The 20,235-nt window shown below is 32.7% G+C and overlaps 1 protein-coding gene and 1 long non-coding RNA gene across 6 annotated transcripts in view; one reads left to right on the top strand and one right to left on the bottom strand.

The window, feature by feature from the left end:
- Positions 1 to 20,235, bottom strand: part of Cher (filamin A protein cher) — a 55,370-nt gene that overhangs the window by 33,711 nt on the left and 1,424 nt on the right. For 2 of the 5 annotated variants that reach the window (XM_072014548.1, XM_072014545.1), the window contains exons 2-12: positions 16,072 to 16,430; positions 9,740 to 10,080; positions 9,128 to 9,255; positions 8,821 to 8,835; positions 8,142 to 8,280; positions 6,160 to 6,444; positions 4,930 to 5,240; positions 4,259 to 4,685; positions 3,587 to 3,802; positions 2,648 to 3,029; positions 1,012 to 1,581 (exon numbers count right to left, since the gene is read on the bottom strand). In XM_072014548.1, the coding sequence (XP_071870649.1) occupies positions 1,012 to 1,581; positions 2,648 to 3,029; positions 3,587 to 3,802; positions 4,259 to 4,685; positions 4,930 to 5,240; positions 6,160 to 6,444; positions 8,142 to 8,280; positions 8,821 to 8,835; positions 9,128 to 9,255; positions 9,740 to 10,080; positions 16,072 to 16,411 (3,154 nt within the window). In that variant the 5' untranslated portion in view covers positions 16,412 to 16,430. Of the gene's footprint in view, positions 1 to 1,011; positions 1,582 to 2,647; positions 3,030 to 3,586; positions 3,803 to 4,258; positions 4,686 to 4,929; positions 5,241 to 6,159; positions 6,445 to 8,141; positions 8,281 to 8,820; positions 8,836 to 9,127; positions 9,256 to 9,739; positions 10,081 to 16,071; positions 16,431 to 20,235 lie in introns of those variants that run through there. The other 3 variants (XM_072014549.1, XM_072014547.1, XM_072014550.1) reach the window with 3 other exon arrangements.
- LOC139993053 (uncharacterized) lies at positions 11,623 to 12,240 on the top strand. Its single transcript, XR_011801276.1, has 2 exons — positions 11,623 to 11,890; positions 11,962 to 12,240. It is a non-coding gene; the product is annotated as an uncharacterized lncRNA (long non-coding RNA).

Genomic DNA, 20,235 nt, shown 5'->3' with positions numbered 1-20,235 from the left:
ACGAAAATTCAAAGAGAAATGTCACAGACAGAATACGTACGTATAGAATGTTCGGAAGCAGATTTGGATCGAAATTCCTTTTATACAAAATTGCGGAATTTTCCATAACAAAAAAGGGCCTGACTCGTATATATTCGACAAAAGCGTATCTGATAGAAATCCTAAGCAATTACATATTCGTTTGCTATATTTTCGATGGAAAAGAATATCCTTGATATTCATATATGATTTACATAATAAATTATAATTATAATTTATATAAACTATCTCAATATAATGAATTTCTCTAATAAGCAACAAAAAAAAGAAAAAAATTCAAAATACCACAAAGCATGCATACAGTGCACTTTTTCTATGTATCAAACTGTGTCATATGCATCTCTGTCATAAGTTGCAGTATAAACACTATCACAAAATCGATGAGCAAACAAAAATACCCAAATTACGTTGGACAATAATTTGGATGAAATACATTTCGACGATTCACATTTATCTTAAATAAAAGACGCACGAATTATTTCCGATTAACAATACTCTTGATTTATTATTATCAATTAAAAGAGACTGTTGTCTCTTGGAAAGATGGTCGCAAATTTTCAAGAAGGGAAAGAAGAAAACTGAGGAAGAAACTACGTTCCTAAAAATGTAGGTAATATTACGTCTAATAACAACAGATTTAATAATAATCGAAAAGCTCGTTTAAAAATATATTCAGAAGCACCGATAAATTTTCTACTTTAAGTTAATGAAATATCCAGCAGATGAAACGTAAAATTGTCATACGCTTAAAAGAATTAAAACATCGAGCGGTTTCGACGACATCGATAAACAAATTAACGAGTCATTGTTGCTTTGGTAAAAGAAAATTTCTTCGAAATATACTTCATCCGTCTTACCATCCACCTAATATATGTACCTACGTTATAGCACACTACACACGCAAAAGAAAACACCCGGAACACTTCTGTTGTTAATAAAAGCGGAACCTTGCAAATACACGACAAACGATACCGTTTGGTTGAATGCCGGTCCCAGTGACTTTTATCTTCGACACATCGACGTCTTTTACAACGATCGCCTGGAAGGGCGAGCCAGGAATATGCTTCTCGTTGAAGGTAATATTGATACCATAATCGCCAACTTCCGTAGGTAAGTACGCAACGGAACACGTTCCATCGCCATTATCTCGACAATTAATGGCAGCTTCGCAGGGACCTTCGACAGTCACACCGAGATTGCCTTGTCCAGCTCCGCGAGTATCGATCACGAACTCAGCCGGTTTGTTTATTATTCCATGGGTTAAACCTGGCCCAGAAGCTCGGACCTTTTCAGGATCCGAGCCATGCACGCAGGTCAATCGATACGGCTGGTTGGATATCGGCACTCCGCCGAAACTGATCCCCAACAGATATTCGCCTAGTTCTGTCGGCGTAAAATTCACGAGATAGCCTTCGCGAATTGGTATCACGTGTGCCTTGATACGGTTGCCCGAAGGTGCGGTTATCGTCACCTGGAAGTCCGCTGGTTTGCCTGCGTCCTGAGTTATCACGAGGAACTGCTGCAAGCTGTTCACTGGAGCCGCTGTGACATGGATTTAGTTTCGAATTGTTTAGTTTTCTTCCCATTTTCTGCTCTGCCTTTTATCTTTCTTAATTACAAGTTCAAGATCGCATACATCTTCCAAAGTGACTAGCGATCACGATGAGAGTAGTCAGTGGTGATAAAAACCAATAATCTTGAGGAAGGCCAGATCTCTTTTGCAAAGTCTTGCTTTGTAGCGTTTTTTTCTTTTTTTTTTTTTTTTTTTTTGTGAATTCGTTAAGTCATGATATGCTCTTTTCATACCGAACTTACTTGGAACAGATAATTAGGATGTGATTGATAGAGTTTCGTTTGGTTAAGTGGAAACAGACGACCTGCATAGACCGACGTAAACGTTCCGACCGCTTACTTATTCCCTTAGATTTCTTATTCGACTCGCTCAGAGATTGTTCCCTAGTCTTTAAGAGATCTTAGATACGAGCATCGAATTCACGATATGAACATTTACAAAACTATACAGATAGGACGATGAGTGTAGCCGAAAAAGATACGTGTGGCCTATGTCTGATATTCTATCATCCTGCGTTTGTTTGACTGTGACACTCTCAATTTCCTGTAACGCTACTGTAAAACAATTCTCTTTCAACCAGAGTGCTTCTCGAATTTATTATTTATAATAATAAATCGAAATCGTACACTGTGTATAGCTCGTAGCGGTACGTGAGTGGTTGCGTGTTCCGACAAACTGCTGTTCCAACGAACGAAACATCTAAAGCATACATTTGTAAGAATTTGATTACTTTGACGTATCGAGTTTCTCAGAACACGCATCCACTGTAACCATAGACTAAAAGCACTGGTATTTGACCGAACTATTACTAAAAAGAAAATTTTCCAAGAAAAGTGTTGGAATCCATTTCAGTGTTTTCGTGTATATTTATCGTTTTGTTTTAATCTGACGATTTTGTCCTAAAAAAATATTAACAATCTTCCCTATTCGGAGTATAATAAATTAGATTAATCGTAATATTCATAATTATTGAATTACAACGAATTAGACATAGGCATAATAATAGGCATAATAAATAGGTAATTTTATACTTACTTTGAGCAAGACCTTCCACTTTGACCTCGGAGATATCGATATGCGATTCAATGTTCACTTTAATCGGACACTGAGGTGCGTTCAAGCCTCCATAATTCAAATTTATGAAGCAAGTTCCTGGTTCTCGTGCTACGTAAGTGACAGTATGCGTGCCATCCTTGTTGTCCGAAAGTGAAAATGGAATTTCTTTATTGTCAGAATCTTTTATGCTCACGCGAAGTTCACCTGGCCCAACTTCGCGACAATCGACGATAAAATGCGTTGGTATGTTCGACTTGACCCCTTTCTCAAGTCCGGGTCCATATGCCGATAGCATATTTAAGGGTCCTTCTACCTTCACTCGATAAGGAGAGTGTTTCGTAGCTACGCCACCGTAAATCACCTACGAATATTATCATATAATTATATAATATCAATTTTATTTATATTTTTGTGTTCTAAATATGTATATAATTTATCTTATTCCTAACGCACAGTTAGATATAACATTCCAATATAACATTTATCATCGTGTTTATTCCCTGGTATTTGTTATTTCGTAAAATTCCGACAATTTTTCGAGTTATAATTTGATATCGTAAAATCAAAACGACGTATGAAATTCTCTATGAATCAGGCCAATTCCGAAGAAATGTTTGGCCTTTTTCAAAGAACATTTAGCATCGATAAAGTACTAATATCAACAAACGCAGTAGAATTAATCCGTATATCTCTTTTCTTATTTCAGTTTCATCCACCTGCAGATCTCGTACGAAGCATTCTTCTGTATTTTCTATGGTTTCTAAGATATATTTCATCATCTTGTCATTTAAGCATTAAATATCCTTTTATATATTTATATTATTCTTATCTTATCTCGGGTATTAACTCGTCTTACGATTAAGCGATATTTTATAGAATATCAACATGTTACATCTGTCAAAATTTTCAATGCCTCACCATGATAACGTGATTTAATGCAGACGTAGGAGTATAGTGACATTGCACTGTGCCATCGTGAATATCCTCCAATCGAACGGGTACATCCTTTCCTTGAACATCTTGAATAACGACTTCCAACGGTGCTGATCCAGCTTTCTTTACATCCACCGTAAAATTTGTTGGTTTCCCAACAGGAAGAGTCTCCGCTTGAATCCCCGGACCGTACACTTCAACCTGCAAATCGTACTTTGTTAAATCAAAGAAGAAGCGAACTACAATATTCAAGAGATGTCGGAACAAATAATAATAGTTAGCAAAATTTTAATTAACCCTCAATTAGCATAGTTGTAATAAAAGGATTAACATAATCTTCGCTTACTTAATTCCATGTATATTGCGTATTTTAATTGACAAGATTTATCAATGGCATTCAGCAACATATAGCGTATAAATTGAAATGAAATATTCCAGAATTAAGAAACTTTAATCCAATGTAAACTGAATGGCCATCTACCCAGCAATACCAATTGCGAGTTAATAATTTAGGCACGAACGAACGATCGAACGAGCGTTGCTAGTGACTTTCTATTTCAAAGCAACGTTAAGATCAATTAAAACAAAAAGAGTGTAATACTGTTATATTAGGACACGATCGAAGGCCGAAGGACCACGAATATATGAAAATCAGACCTTGTCAGGATAGAAGTCCCCTTTCGGCAGAATATTCACGATGTAGGGCGATTTCGGAATATCCTCGTTATCGCAACGAATATGAACCGCGTATTGGCCTGGTGCAGTTGGTAAGTAGGATATGACGCCTGTTCCATCGCCGTTATCGTGACAGAAGATTTTCGCTTCCGAAGGTCCTTCGATCGCGAATCCAAGACCAGCGGTTTCCCTCTGTGTGTCTATAATGAACTTGGCTGTATGATCGACTAAACCACCGTGAAGGCCAGGCCCATAAGCTCTGATCGCTGATTCCTTGTAAGGACCAACGTTCACCTCGAACGGTGACTTGTAAATTTCTTTTCCACCGTATGTTATCATCACCACGTATCGTCCCTCTTTTATCGGTATGTAATTGCACTTGTACGTTTTTTGGTCAACTTTAACCATTCTGGAAAAAAAAGATATATATATATAAGTGGTGCTTCGAGGTCCATAAATCGGCCAAAAAAATCAATTATAAAAATAAAAAAAAAGTCAATTAAGAGTATTAATTTACGAAGTTTTGCCACTGCATATTCCTAATTGAATCCTCAACTTACATACATCAATACATCTTCTGTATATTTTCTTCGTCACGAATTCTAATAAATAATTTTTAATCAAGATTTTATCAAGAGGATAAAATTGCTTACTGAAAAGGTTGACTGACTCCTCCGGGACCAATAATTTTAACTCCAGGCGCATCTTCACCGGCATCCTTTGTGACGATAAGGAAATCCGCATCGTCTTGAACACGAACTCCATTCGGTAATAATCCTCGTCCAGAAGCTCTACATTTCTTAGTATCTGTCGTCGAACCTACGTTAACATTACAAGGACTGCCAAGTATCGATTTGCCAGCAAAAGACATGTTTATCGTGTGCACACCAATTTCGGTAGGGGTGTATTCGCACCTCCATACTTCTGGTAGCGTTTGACGTAATTTGATAGGTACGTTTGATCCCTACAAAACAGAATTCGTAACAGGTAGTTAGAATATGTAATAAAAATCGTTTAATTAACAGAAAAATAAACTAATTCATACAATGGTAATGCATATCCTCGACTGTGTGTAAAAACTGTTGCTTATACTGCAAATTATTTTCATGGGCAATGTTAATTTAAATGTCGAATCTACAGTCCGTCCAACGAATGAGAAGTCAGTGAAAGCAAACAAACGCACCTATCACCTTCTCTGTCCATCACTACTCATACTCATACCTCTGTCCAACACCGCTCATACTCATACCTCTGTTCCACAGATTTGCCTTGTAGAAATTCTGATGCTTGTCCATAATCATTAATGACTAATTAACTAAAGAGAAATTCATCTCCAATACTGTACAGTAACACTACCTATTTACTATCACAGTGTCGGATAACCGAACAGTCGAATAATAGGAGTCCACTGGTTCTTGCTATCTTCGCTGCTTATCATTCGTATAATCGAAATTAATTGTCGTATAACTGGATCTTGTTAAGCTAAAATTTACAAATACTAGGGCAAAAACCTTCGTTTGTATGAGCAGTGCGTCGCATGGCTATGAATAATAAGAGTTGAGGAACAGTTTCGGTGAAAGTTGCTAGGGACCCATTCTTTTTTATACGACTCCAAGGCTGTACAAATTTATCCCAGAGATGAGGTAATTAGTGGATTAGACGTAATTTTTACGATTACAAAATTATTTATATCGTATAATCGAATTCTACTGTGCAATATAGGTGTTCTTTCTCTGTATGAAATTCTAAAATTCTTTTGAATTCTATTTAGTAATTCTATTTAGTAATTATTCTGTGTAATTATTTATCATTATTTTGTGTTGATAACTGTTGATATTATATTAATTGCATTGTTAAGACCAATATGTTGTTTAACAATATACCTGTTCGTCCAAGATTGTAACTACTGGCGCGCCACGTCCAGCAGTTTTCGTGAATATATCAAAGAAAGTAGGTTTGTTGACTAAGACTCCATCCGCCTGTAATCCTGGCCCACTTGCTATAATTTTGCTAGGATCAGCTGCTGGTGTTTCTACATTCACCACGTATGGACTTTTTGGAATTTCTCTTCCGGCGTACAGTACTTTTACTTTATGCGGTGATGGATTCTTCGGAGTATATAACACGGTATAGGTAAGATTTTTGTCTCTGTTGAACTTGATATCAACCTTTAAAGAAGAAAAATTATTTAAATTAAATTAAATTAAATTAAATTAAATTTTATTATCAAGATGAGATTAATAAATTTAAATTAAATTAAAATAAATTAAAATTCAAATAATATTCCTATTCATTCTTTTCAATGATACAACCCATTGGTGCATCTTAACGGAATATTCCGGTCTAAAATACCAATATTTTGGATATTTTTGCAAATCTATTCCCAAAGGAGTCATAAGACTTTCCTTTTTTTTTTTTTTTTTTTTTTATCAGTCTTTTGCATACAGATCTATCAACACTTTATTTAATGACACGTAACTTGCGAAATTCTGATTATTCTCACTTGAAAAAATCGATGAATATCCTCCGATCGTTGATAAATATGTGAGGCAAAGATCGATAAAAAAAGCTGAAGGTTTCCTCAGAAAAAAATTCCAAATACCTAAACAAGTAGCATTTTGAATCAGAATAGCTGTTTAAAGCATAATCTTATAAAAACACGGATTGAATTAAAAGTCTATTGTAATTTATAAACCTGTGAGTATTTATTGGATAGCTGCAGTTGTTAGAAGTATAATTTATACGAATGTACATTTATCCATGTTTCTCGTGTAGCAAAGCTTGTACGTGCCAACGTGTGATTGACTGACTAACAATTGAACTAATCGTGCCAAAATTAGAATCTCCATTCTATTCTTATTATCTTAATTGCTTGTATCTGAAACATTTCGCTGTATAAATTAAGCATCTCCTTCCAATTTGATATATAAACATATATTTTAAAGAGTTCTTTCATTTCACACGATATATCAGATTTATCACGAATAAGCGTGTTACATTAATTCTATTAGTGTAAATCTATTTATTCGTAACGTTATTAATAACTATGAAATCTAATCTGTAAAAGTACACTAAATCCTGTACCACTTAAAGTTCAAGTATTTATAGTATAAGTATTTGTATATTAAGTATTTGTATAATATTGATTTTGTAGGCATAACCACGTGCCAACCGTGTTTTCAAGGCCGAAAGGCAGCAAAATAGAGTTATCTATCTACTAAATCATACATAAAAATTGTGTTACATATTTTTATATCAAGGTTGTAATAAAATGAATTTCAATTAATTCGAGTACTGTAACTGCTGCAGAGAAGAAAAGAAATGTAGAAAAGTAAAAATAAACTATTACATTACGTATATCCTGGCTTGTAATCAATTTATGATTATGATACAAATGTAGCAATTTCCGGGATGGTGGTCAACCACATTATACACGGCAAGTAGATAAATGGGCACGTAACGTAGCAATCGTAGCGCACGTAGCGATTATAAATTATATAACATAAAAATATTTGGAAGTTTAGTTGGAGATTCTTTAAATTTCCCGATGAACTATAATTAAATTGCGAATTTTTTTAGAGACTTGTATTTTTATAAATACACCTCAAGAATTAGAACTGAAATAGAGATTCGTTTCGTTTATTAAATCTTAATAAATTTATTTATTTTATATATATTTTAATAATATATATTTATATATATTTATTTATATTTGCTTATTTTATATTTTGTTATATTTTTGATATTTTATGCATTTATGTAATAACACGCATTAAATTTTTAATAAATGCATAAAAAACCATAGTTGAGTCATAGGTATTTTAAATGATCGAAAAATGTTTATGTTACGGAAAATTGATCTCACCGGAAGTTTAGTTCCTTGAAAATCTTCCACAATGACTTCGACATCTCCTTTACCGGCAGAAAATGTTTCTACAGTGAAATTAGCTGGTGCTCCGATGACTAAACCACTTGGTTCAATACCAGGACCGTAAGCACGTACTCTGTAGGAAATAAAAAATTTAATTAATACACAAAAGATAAAGAATGAAAATAAAAAATAATAATATACAGAAAATAAAGAATCACATTGAAAGCTTACGTTCTAAATTAATTCTTTTTTTTAAAAGAAAAACTTAGTTTATTATAATTAAAGTAAACAAGAAACAACAATAGCTTATATTTAAGCAGACTGAGGAAAAACTATTTGAGTACAGAATTTGTTATAGTAATTCGAAAGTTTTTACACTTCATTACAATAATAACTGTTCTGTACAAGAAGGATGCAGTTTTTCAATTTTCATCGCCTTAGAAAATAGTATTTGTTGCATACCAATAAATTTAGCTAACTGCGAATTTTAATTAACCGAATGATTTAAAGTGGTCTATTAGGGAAAAATAGAAAACAAAGTTGTTACAATCTTTGAATCGAATAGCCAGGAATTAATTGCGCCAAACTATGCATAACTATTATTTTATTATAAAAAAAAAAAATATGAATTACTATGAAAGATGCAAGAAAACACGATATTTACGTAACTTACCGCGGTGGCGGGATACTGCAACCGGAAAATAGAATAAATTTATTAATTATACCACTTTGTGTCATTAAAACATTTACACTCTCTCTATTTATACGTGAGACTAAATATAGAAGAAATAATTTACATTTTTGCTTCTACATTCAGATGCCTACTCTACTGTAATTTATACTTCTTAATTATTTTTCAATTAAACATTTTGACATAAAAAGCTTCTTCGCGCGATACGATACGATAATAGTTGACTGTTATTTCATGAAAAATTATCGTATAATAAATGATCGATAAGAGAATTTATTCATCGATTTACCTATTTCGATTGACACGTGGTCGAAGAGGTGCTCCTGGTTTTAGTTTTGCGTTAGGGTATTGACTCAAATATGTCATCATTGACATTTCGTCTATATTTGGACTAACCATTTCCTCTGGCTTGATGAGCTATGTAAAAGAATGACAGAGTTAAATAGTAAAGTAGTTAGTTTGCTTTTCTGTAATCGTTTCATTCGCTTTCGTGTCATGTCTCTCGTTGCAATTTAATATCGTTACTGTATTAATTTATTTAATTTCTAAAACTAATCCCATTGTGCAAAATAAAATATTTACAATCTCTTTCTCATCGCTGCAAATAATTTTAAATTAAAACGAGAACGAATAAAACGACGAATGATTTATAAAAATGAATTTCTCATTATTTTATTACGTAGTTCTATGAAACTATTATTTAACAGCGAAAAGACGAAGAAAATATTAAACGTAAGAAAAGAAAGATAACAGCTATCAAATTTCAGAAAGAAGGAACAAAAGTCAGAATAAATACAGGTAAATACAATAGATGATGAAGATAGAGAAGCGTAAAAAAATTTTCCGATATATATTTTTACAAATTTTCCTTAAACAACATAACAAGCATTATAGCATTTACCTGAGGTATATTCAGCCAATCATCCGCTAATTGCATTGCTTCCGATGCATTTTGAATTGCGTCATTTTTATTCCAATCTTGCCAATCAGGGCAAAGACCAGACGCAACTCCATCTACCAAAGCACCGATAGCACGGCCATCGTTCCAATCAGTAGTGAAATTACCGATTGACAATTCTGGTATTTTGTTCTTGACCCACCTGATGAGTCTTTGTTTTGGTCCCTCTGCTTGAGAACCCTCTTCTCCATTCCAGAGTGGCATCGATATCGAATAGTGTAAAATTAGGGTCCATATTAAACCCAGGATTAACTTGAGCTTAGAATCGACGATGTCCGTTGAATCTACAAAATCATTTTGAAATACTAGATGGAATAATGACGAATGCGATTTAGAAAATTAATTCACAATAGATGCAGTTCTTTAATTTTACGCCAACGAAAATGATAGATAAATATCCACTATTATTATAATTATTGTCAAAAATGACAACGTGAGTCCGCGCTCGCCGCCCATATACAGATGCGCTAGTTACAATAAATAGTAACTAGAAGATAGTTCTAGATATAATCGATAGATTTAATCGATAGATTTTATCCCTAGTCCATGTAAGAAGGTGCAATAAAGGTTTTTCGGCGCAGAACGGTGTGATAGATTTATCCAAAGAATAAACTAATAGCTAATGTGATCCTATAGAAATAACAACAATTATCTTGTAACGTTGGAAATAAAACTACGTTTTCGTCAAATATTTGATTGAAGTCGGATCAGTAAGACTGTAAATCATAAAACTAGAAATAATCTTCGAAATACAGACTGTAATTTCATTTTCACTGGGATAGATTTTCATACCATTTATGGATTAATTTGAAATCAAGAAAAGAGAGAAGATAGGTCTGTTAGATAAGAAGAAAGAAATAGTTGTTCTCTATATCAATATTGACTTAAGAGAGAAACTACCGAGCTCTTATCACGGTTAGGGACGGTAGCTAATACCACTATACAAACACACACGATCGGTGTAAATATAATCTACGATTAATTTAACATATTATTTTTCTATTTCGAGATTAATATGTAACAAAACATTGATTTCTTAATAAAGCATTCACCGATGAAACTATTCAGCTTGTAAATAATTTTTTGTAAAAAAATGAGAGAATTCTATGTTAAAAAATATGTATCTTTATTAGTCGAAAACCTGATAATTAAATAAATATTCTGTCTCGTTCTTTAAGACATTTGCTTCTATGTATTTATGTGTGTAATAAACGGTATTTTCTATTTATTTCGATTTATTTCGATTTTTATTAAATCCATCTCTTCGTTTTCATATTTGAAGATACAAAATGTATGTTTAATTGAAAACCTGCTTTAAAGAGCATTTTACGAACAGATATAAAATACGCGCAGACATATTTCTGACATTTCCGGCCAGGAATAGCCATACAGTGATACAATGGCTAAGAAATGACGCTTACACATCAAAATGAATCAACGCTAGTTCTACGAAAGAAAGTAATTGCATTTGATGCGAAGTACAGCAAAAAGAAAAATAGTTATTTGTTATATTCACCATACTTTATATTATCTATTATTTATTTTATTTAAGATGGCGTCAGCCATGATTTACTGTACTTTATTACAAGATATACCACGTTGATTAGACAACGTCAACTTCAATATTTTTATAAAGGGATTGTGTCACCTGGTATGTCCATAAATATATATATTATGCGCACGCTATGTCATAATAGCTTGTCAGACGTAATCAATATTCTCGATTACACAGTTCGCAAAATTTTTTTTAATCACGCTCTAATTTTATCTTCGGCGATGAGTCATGTGAATTTCTATCGCTTCAAACTTTACAACCTTTAGATTTTAATTGCAATGCCAACACAGAAAACAACTCGTAAACATATTTATTACAATTTCCAATTGACACCGAATAAATGTATCCTACAAGCAAAAATATGGACGAATCAGAGTTGATATTCTTAGCACGACAGTGCTGCCGTACAAATAACAAAGGAGCAAATGGAAGACTATATATTATGATAATGACTGGTGCAAAATATTTTAGGCGACTGCATCCTCTTTCTCATATTAGAAAGGAGACAACTATAGAGTACCATTTGAATCAATATCACGGTAATTGCATTCGCTTTAATCAATTTTGGCAACTTCGCGGTAACCTGAGTATCTGACAAATTTATTTTCAGGAAAACACGTTCGCAACCTTGTCGGTTCGATTAAAATTAGATAAGAGTTTTCTACGTCGCCGAATGTGATATACAGCAATTGACGAAAACCATGAACTGTATAGCAAAGAAATAATCCTAGTTCTTCAAATTTGAATGTAACATTTTGGTATATAAATGTTCGAAGGACTTGGAATACCTTTTTTCTATTCACAAATATATCTATTTAAACGTTGACCTAATTAAAATAAACAAGAAAATGGTCGTCAAATATAACTGAACAAATTATAAACGTGAGAATTATGCTTCGTACACAATAGTCTTCTGTTTCGAAAGAAACTTCTCTATTCATACTATTCACAATAGAGTATCTCGTGTTACGTGGTTGCTATTTACACAGATCCGGTATAATGACGAGTATATTTCGAGAAATTATATCAAATGTAGTCCGTATCTGTGTACAATGTGTTAGGACTACCCAATAAACTATAGAACATGGAGAAACGTACTATACACATATGTGTTAGTACACTTAGAATTCGCTTCGATCTCAAATTTCATAACGCAAGAAAACTGATTCCAGTTGACATAAATAGTACACGAAGATCATCATAAATAGCACATAAAAAATCGTGGCGACAATTGTGGTTTAATTCAATCCTCATTATTCATTTGTTGACTCGGTGTTTCATCCAAATTTTCATCCAACTTCCAAGTTCTCTCGTTATTATTTGGTAATTATAAATTAGTTGACATCAGATGTTTATGCGTTTATGGGAAATTTAGATAATGTGCAAAAATTCACATGACGACTGTACACGATAACAAATGTCTGCCTTTATACTATTTCTTCAGTTGTAGATCATACAAATCTGAACTTCTATAGGCAGTCTAGAATTAAAATCTAATTACTCATTTTTAGCAATTATGTTTGACAGAGGTAAGATGAAGTAATGGACGGAGTCAGCGATGCTTGGAAATCGTCTCCTGCACGAGCTCCTAATGCGCGCTCAATCCATGACGTAACCGGTTAGCCACCAATGACGTCATCGTCTAAACTCGCCGCGGAATACGGTCGAGGAAAACGTCATGGGCACTCGAGAAGAAGCGTGATCGACAATTCAATACATATAAACAGTGGATTTTTTAACGAATTTCTACGTTTGTATAGAAGATAAGATAATAATACTAATATCTTGCATGTACGCTAATTCTTCGTACACTTCATAAAGAAATTCTAAACTCGCACGAGGAAATACTTTTATGTGATAAAAATATTACTCATTCGATTATTTTTATAAAATTCTTTCAAGTAATTAGAAAGAGCAAGTTTCTATTTTCTACTTCATTGTAAAGGGCAGGTGATAAATTTATCTACATCGCAAAGTGCAACAGTTATAGATAAACTATTACTATATGTATATATATATACTATATATATGTATACTATATGTATATATATATATATACGTAGATAAAACAAAAGAATAAAAAGAAGAAATCCAGCGTAATGAAAAAAAGTAAATAAGAAGTTTCATTAACAAAAGATTGTCTTCTTTAATATCGTACGATAAAGATAATTGTCAGAATGAACAAAATAATTAGTTAAAATAATGCCACAGCAGATGCGTTACGACAAATATAAATTTAAACGAATGACTTCAGTACAAACGCATATTATACATGAAGCTAAGCGGGTAAAACATTCCATGCCGTGATAACCAGTTGTACTTTAATTTAAGAACGTATTGATAAGTTATAAGACGGAAAAGAATGCCATTATCATTTATCCTCGTCCTATTGTTATGTTTCCACTAAATTAACACATTGTACAATTACAACGAACGAATTTCATTTTTAGTCGGTAATTTATAAATATACACACACACGACTAAAACATAATTGATTTAGAATAAAAATGAATTACGTGGACAAGAAGTTTGAAGAGTATTTCTCTCGAAATTTTTTTAATTTTGAGAAAAGGCTATCTTATCGGGAGAAAGAGTTTGGCATAGGTGTACGCAAACTGAAAGCAAAGATGACGTCCCTTGTACCTGAGCAAATATGACCTTCACCTCATCGTGCGCCTACCTACCTGCCTTCCCGCCTACTTTCCATATCTCCCTCTCACTCCCTCTTCCCGCTTCCCAAAATCACTTTCAAGAGCAAACTATTTATAATTTTTAGAATTATTTAGATATATAAAATAATTTACGTACATGAATATACTAATAAATATGTATGGCTTGATACCTACATATATCAAATCCTTTTATATCTTGTAAATACCTAGCAGAGATTAGTCCTTGAAAGAAATTAAAGATTCACGACTATCATAAAGAATGGATGGAGCACGTTTTATATAATTGCCCATTCTCAGAAATATTTAGTGGGTACAGGTAACAAAACTATCGCTATATTCCTATCCTACAGATTTTGAAGTATTTCAATAAAGCATCATCGATTCGAGGATCTTTTACTATTCCGTGTAATTATCTCTATTTTATTTTCATTTTAATTATTATATCTTGTTCTACAAAAAATCTTCCATTGAAAAATTTCAATATTCATGTGAACTTTCCTTTCTCTTATGGAACTAGCCGTCACAGCCATGAAACTTCTGTAGAAATGCTATTCAAGCCACCCGTTAGAGAAACTAAGTCAAATAGAAGCGCAGCTTCATACAGCACAAAAGTATTTTTTACTTCCTTGGAATGAGTCATATTACAAGAAATGTAAATTATATGTTTACGTTATCTCTGTTCGCTAATAATTTAAAGTATTTCAAAGAAAATACGTACGTATATTTATCTAACATGAAATGAATAACCTAACCCCGACCTAACCCCAATTAGAAATTAATTTACAATTGGTTTTGCTAAACGTTGTTACACCAGAGAAAAAGGAAAGTGATGACATCTGATAGAGTTAAACAGAACTTGAAATATCCTTTACAATTTCGTCGATAACAATATGTGTACTATAATAACATTGTCCTGGTTCAAACTTTTATATAAAAAATGATTTTACTTTCTCTTGCAACACAATTCTCTCTGTGTGTCAAAAGCATATACGAAACATGAAACTATTGTATTTCTTAATATTTTACATCGGTTCGTTTGACGCGCACAAAATTTTGTAATGAGCTGAACAAACCACCGATCACGTAAAAATATTTCTTTTCGTGTTATCACTTCATCGCCAGTCACGTAAGGAGATACGTCTTTTCTACATTATTAATTAATCGTTGCTCACGTACGACTTCTTTTTAAGAATCTAACTGAGTTTCCAGTTACAATAGCTTTTCGAATATGAAATTTTTAAATCGAAATACAAATTGACGACAGTTGAATGACAAATACAGTTGAATGACAAGTACATATATCAACGAAGTCTCAACTCGAAAATCAAAACAAAATGAAACAGTTCACACGGTATTTTATGACATAAAGTTAGAAAACTGCAACATCGTACGGCCCGGAACGAGGTACCAAGCCCTTATGCCCTCCAAAATGTCTCAAATTATTTGTTTCGATCCTCGAGATATGTAAACTTGAACTCCTAACCGATTTTACGACCTCACTATACTATACCTACCTACTTACATTTTGTTTAGTATCATGATTGTAATTGTATATTTCTATCCGCATATTTTTACAACGGAAGAATAATATATTATTTAATATGTATAAAATCTATCTCCAATATAGTCCAATATAATAATATTCAACATTAAAAATTAAATGTGGGGAATGATTAAAATTTATACTACCGTTGAACAAAATAAATTTGTTAAGAGGACAAACGATAATAATTACATTCGCTTAATTACACCGAGATATACATAACAATAATAGTTAAAGTACTGTCAAATATGCTTTACATGTATACTAGTAAGAATCACTGTATATGTATATTTATACAACGAAAGAAAACTACGTATCACATGTACTCGTTAATTTGATCTATCTCATTTTCTTATTCCTAATTCTTTTTCTTTGCTTTCTTTCCTCTCCGTTCGAAAGGGAAGAAAGAGAAGAGAATGACTCAAACGAATGATATGAACGGAGAAAAAAGCGGAACAGAGAGAAGCCTAAATGAAACAACAAAACACGAATGTCAGCCACTCACCGATATTAACGATTCTTATTCCCTCGTCGTCCAAAAACTTCAACGCCACCGAAACATTTTCCAATTTCTGTGACCTAAAGACGGGCTTCTGACTATGCTTTGGAAGCTTCTTCTGCGCGAGCACCTCGATCAAACTGATGAGTAGAAGACCGTTGGACAAATCACACTCCAAATCATCGATCTGTCTGTTCACCGTTTTCAGCTTCTCGTTCGCCCATCTCGTAAACGTGTTTTGCTGCGTTCGTTTCCACTGGGCATCCTCCAGCAAATCTTGTTCGAACATGTCGTCGTCCTCTTCCTCTGCGTTCTCGCACTTGACTGACTTATCGTTCTCGCACATTTTATCGGCCGGTTCGCTCCTACGGGATGACATTGGTAATGGTGAGAACGATGGTGGGGCGAAAAGTAGAAAACCTTGTGTGTGTGTGTGTTCACACGTTGCTGCTCCGTTCACTGTAATCTCCCCTCTCCTCTTAAACCGAGATGAGCTCGCTATACGCTCTACACCGTGTGTCTTACTCACTTTCTCTCATTTTACTGTATCTTCTCTTATGCATGCACATACTACTTACAGCAGCAAAAGTATCGGCATTACCTTTCAATGAAGCGTTCTTTTTTTATCAACATCTCAATTTTATTTTTATAGTATCAAATTTATATGTAGTTATACGAAAGTAATTCTAAATTGTATAAAAGTTAGTATTAATTAGTATGTATATGGTAGAATAAATGCAATAGCATATCAATAATATCATATAATAGAGAGAAGAAGAGAGTAGAAATTTGTAAATCTGTAATACGTTTCCTTTTGCACGATAATTCTTTAATCAACCTTTGATACTTTGATCATTCAGTTACTAATTATATACATCATTTAAAAGATATGTAAATTAAATGCCAAATCGTAAATTATAGATATTATTATAGCGTTATGTAGATAGTATTAGGACAAAATAAGTACAGTATAACAATGTTCGTATTGCCTACAAGCAAAATATCTTTATCTTAATTTGCAAAATTGTACTTCTTAAAATTCGATTTCTTTTGGTCTCCTTATAAGGAACTCCTTTAGAATTCTGTAAAAAATGACACGCATCAGAATTGTTTTAATGAATATGCAATTTAAATAAATGAATTTAATGAATAATGAATATAAAATAATTTACTACAAACTACTAGAAAATTGTTATGAAATAATGGAGATATCTACATATTTCCAACTGTGTCGAAGGGTAAAAAAATTATTGCCACCGTGTTGTGAGATTCTTGCAACTGTGCAACTTTGGTAAGCAACATTTCTGCTTATTACTTGAAATAACAAAGATATTTGAGATGAATAGAAGTTGTAAATCATTCCATATATCGCACAGGAACACTATAAAATTTAATCAATACAAATGCTAATTATCCCCATAAAGACACAAGACCGAATGAAATATTTGTTATAATTTATTATTAGATATTCAACCACGTAATACGAATTACTATCTAATTCCATATTATGTTACATTAGCGAACTAACAATTAAATAACAATTGCACTGTATATAATTTTCCGCTTGGTGCAATTTTAAAGTTTATCCCTGTCAAAGTTACAAAATTAAATAATAAAATTTGACGTGCAATGAAATATCTCCCATACGTAAAACTCGACCCTGGTAGTATAATAAAGATAATAATATATGGGATATATAAGGTATATAAGATGTATAAGATATATGTATTTAACTGTATCTGAATGACCAAAAAGAAACTTGAAATTGTGTCGCTAGCGGATAACATCCGATATAGTAAGTATTGCAACACAATGTCCTTTTGTGGAATAGTCACCTTCTTCTTCCTTTTCGGAAACGATTCCAGTTTTAGCAGCGGACCTTACGTTCCTTTTCAGCCAACTTGCAATCAAGAGTTAGGTCAGTGATTTAACCGCCAAAAAAAAAAAATGATAATAAATTGATATACATATCCCGTTCAAAATACGAGGTTATAGTGAATGTATTATTTAAAGCAGGGATCGAAATAAATAGCTTCTTCCGTTCTTTTTCTTTTTTTCTTTTTTTTTTTTTTAAATTCTGTTGATGTTTCGTTCAAGAAAATATCTGTTCCTGTGGAATCTTTATGGAAAGAAATATTACCCTTAGAAACTTTTTTATAAAGCGTTCTCATGCAACAGATACTTAAGAATATATAGAATGAAAATTTCATGAGAACCAGTTATCTTAGGACGTGTATTAAAAAAGATTTCAAAGGTACCAAATCACTAAACACTAATTTTACCGAACAATGTAACGTCATATCATTCATATGCTTAGTGAATAGAAGATATGAAAATCATAGGCATGATTAATTCATAGTTTCATAAGTATTGGCTAGAAAAGAGAACTTGTCAAGAATAATACTTAGGTAACATTTTTTTTTCAACTTAAATACACAGAAATACATAGCAGTTCTACCATATAATGTACAGATAATATTGTATATAAAAATGTCATATATCTTGACTGTTCTTTTCAAACAAGCCTTGAATTGTGAATTATCTACATAAATATTACAAATAAATAACATACTCGAAATGTCGATTTAACTCTAACAATAATCTGATGTTATTATAGTACTATTCATTAAATAGTATTTGGTATTACAACAAAATATCAATAACAATTGAGAACAAGATATCTGTTCCCATTGGAACTTATAACGTAAGGACGTTCTCCAAAAAAGTTTCACGGTGTATATTTTGAGTAGAACTTATTTCTAAGGTTCCGTAACTTTTCCGATCCCTGATTTTAAGACTTATATGTATTTATAATTGCATGACAACATTGATTAATGGATTAATCTCTTAGATTGCAGTATATTTTCATCTAGGACGTCTGCTAGTGGATATACATTTTTTACTATGCGGAGAACTGTTTTTAAATTGAATATCACTTGGTTGGAGGTGTCGCAAATTAATAGATTTTCTCGTTTTCTCGTTCGTGGTCGACTTCAAAATTCCAGATTCTAATGCATATTTCATCGGCTGTATGAGGTGACCGCTCGCTCCGACTAGTTTTACCGTGGTAGAAATAATGGCATATAAGTTTCGAAATTTGGCAAGCGAACATCTTCCGAAATACTACTGCATATGATATTGCGAGAGATTATTATACCACCCTATCCTGTTGTCGTTATTAAAAGAAATTCAGTAATTAAAATGACGCATATTACATATTTTGTGTTGATATAAAACAGATAAGTAATTCTTTATAATGGCCGATTTTATCGTATGCGTGTATTTGGTATTCGAATTGAATGTTTATCAGTAAGAACAAAACTCTTACTCCTGATCCATATTTAACTCTCGTGATTCAATGTCTAAGTAACTGTGACTCATCACACGTTAGTGACGGACCTGTTTGTGTAGCCGCGAAATGACGAATGCATAATTGTTAAGAACAGATCTTCGACAAACAAAATAGTTGCTTGTAACATTTGAAATCTACGAAATATATTAATTGGGTCGATAAAATCATTGACTTAATTGTCACGTGTGTGATGTTTCAAAAAATGATAAATTTGTTACGAATATTTTGATGGAAACCGCCATATTAAAACGTACATGAACGTACGAATTTGATATTATACGTACGCTATGTTACCTATAAGAAAAAATTACAGACAAGTGAAAATGAAATCTATTTCGTCGATTTCAATGATCTTGAAATATTTTATGAAGGTCAATGTTCTGAGTAATCTTACACAGAACATCCCACGCAACTAGGACAGCTACACCTTTACGAAGACACGTTGTTAAGTTCCTTAAACATGAATGACAGAAAGAATGAAAGACCAAAGATTATAAAAAGACACATAACTAGTGTATTAAATAACGTAAGGAAATTATGGGGAAATATTTCAAGTGCTATGGAGAAAATAATTTTGCAAATTCCAAATTCTAACATCTTTTAAATCGATAGTTTAAACAAATTGTGTGTGAAATATAATACTTCCAATCGAACTACACTTTCTCTCTCTCTCTCTCTCTCTTTCTCTCTCTCTCTCTCTCTCTCTCTCTCTCTCTCGTGTATTATATGTAAAACTACATGCAATTTTATAAACATCTTGCAATTTCGTTTTAGTTCCGTTCAAGGTAGATAAGCTAAATTCAATGACTCATTTACTT

The sequence above is a fragment of the Bombus fervidus genome, chromosome 12 (assembly GCF_041682495.2).
Source record: "Bombus fervidus isolate BK054 chromosome 12, iyBomFerv1, whole genome shotgun sequence".
NCBI classification, from domain to species: Eukaryota; Metazoa; Arthropoda; class Insecta; order Hymenoptera; family Apidae; genus Bombus; species Bombus fervidus.
This window is presented reverse-complemented; position numbering and strand designations above follow the sequence as displayed.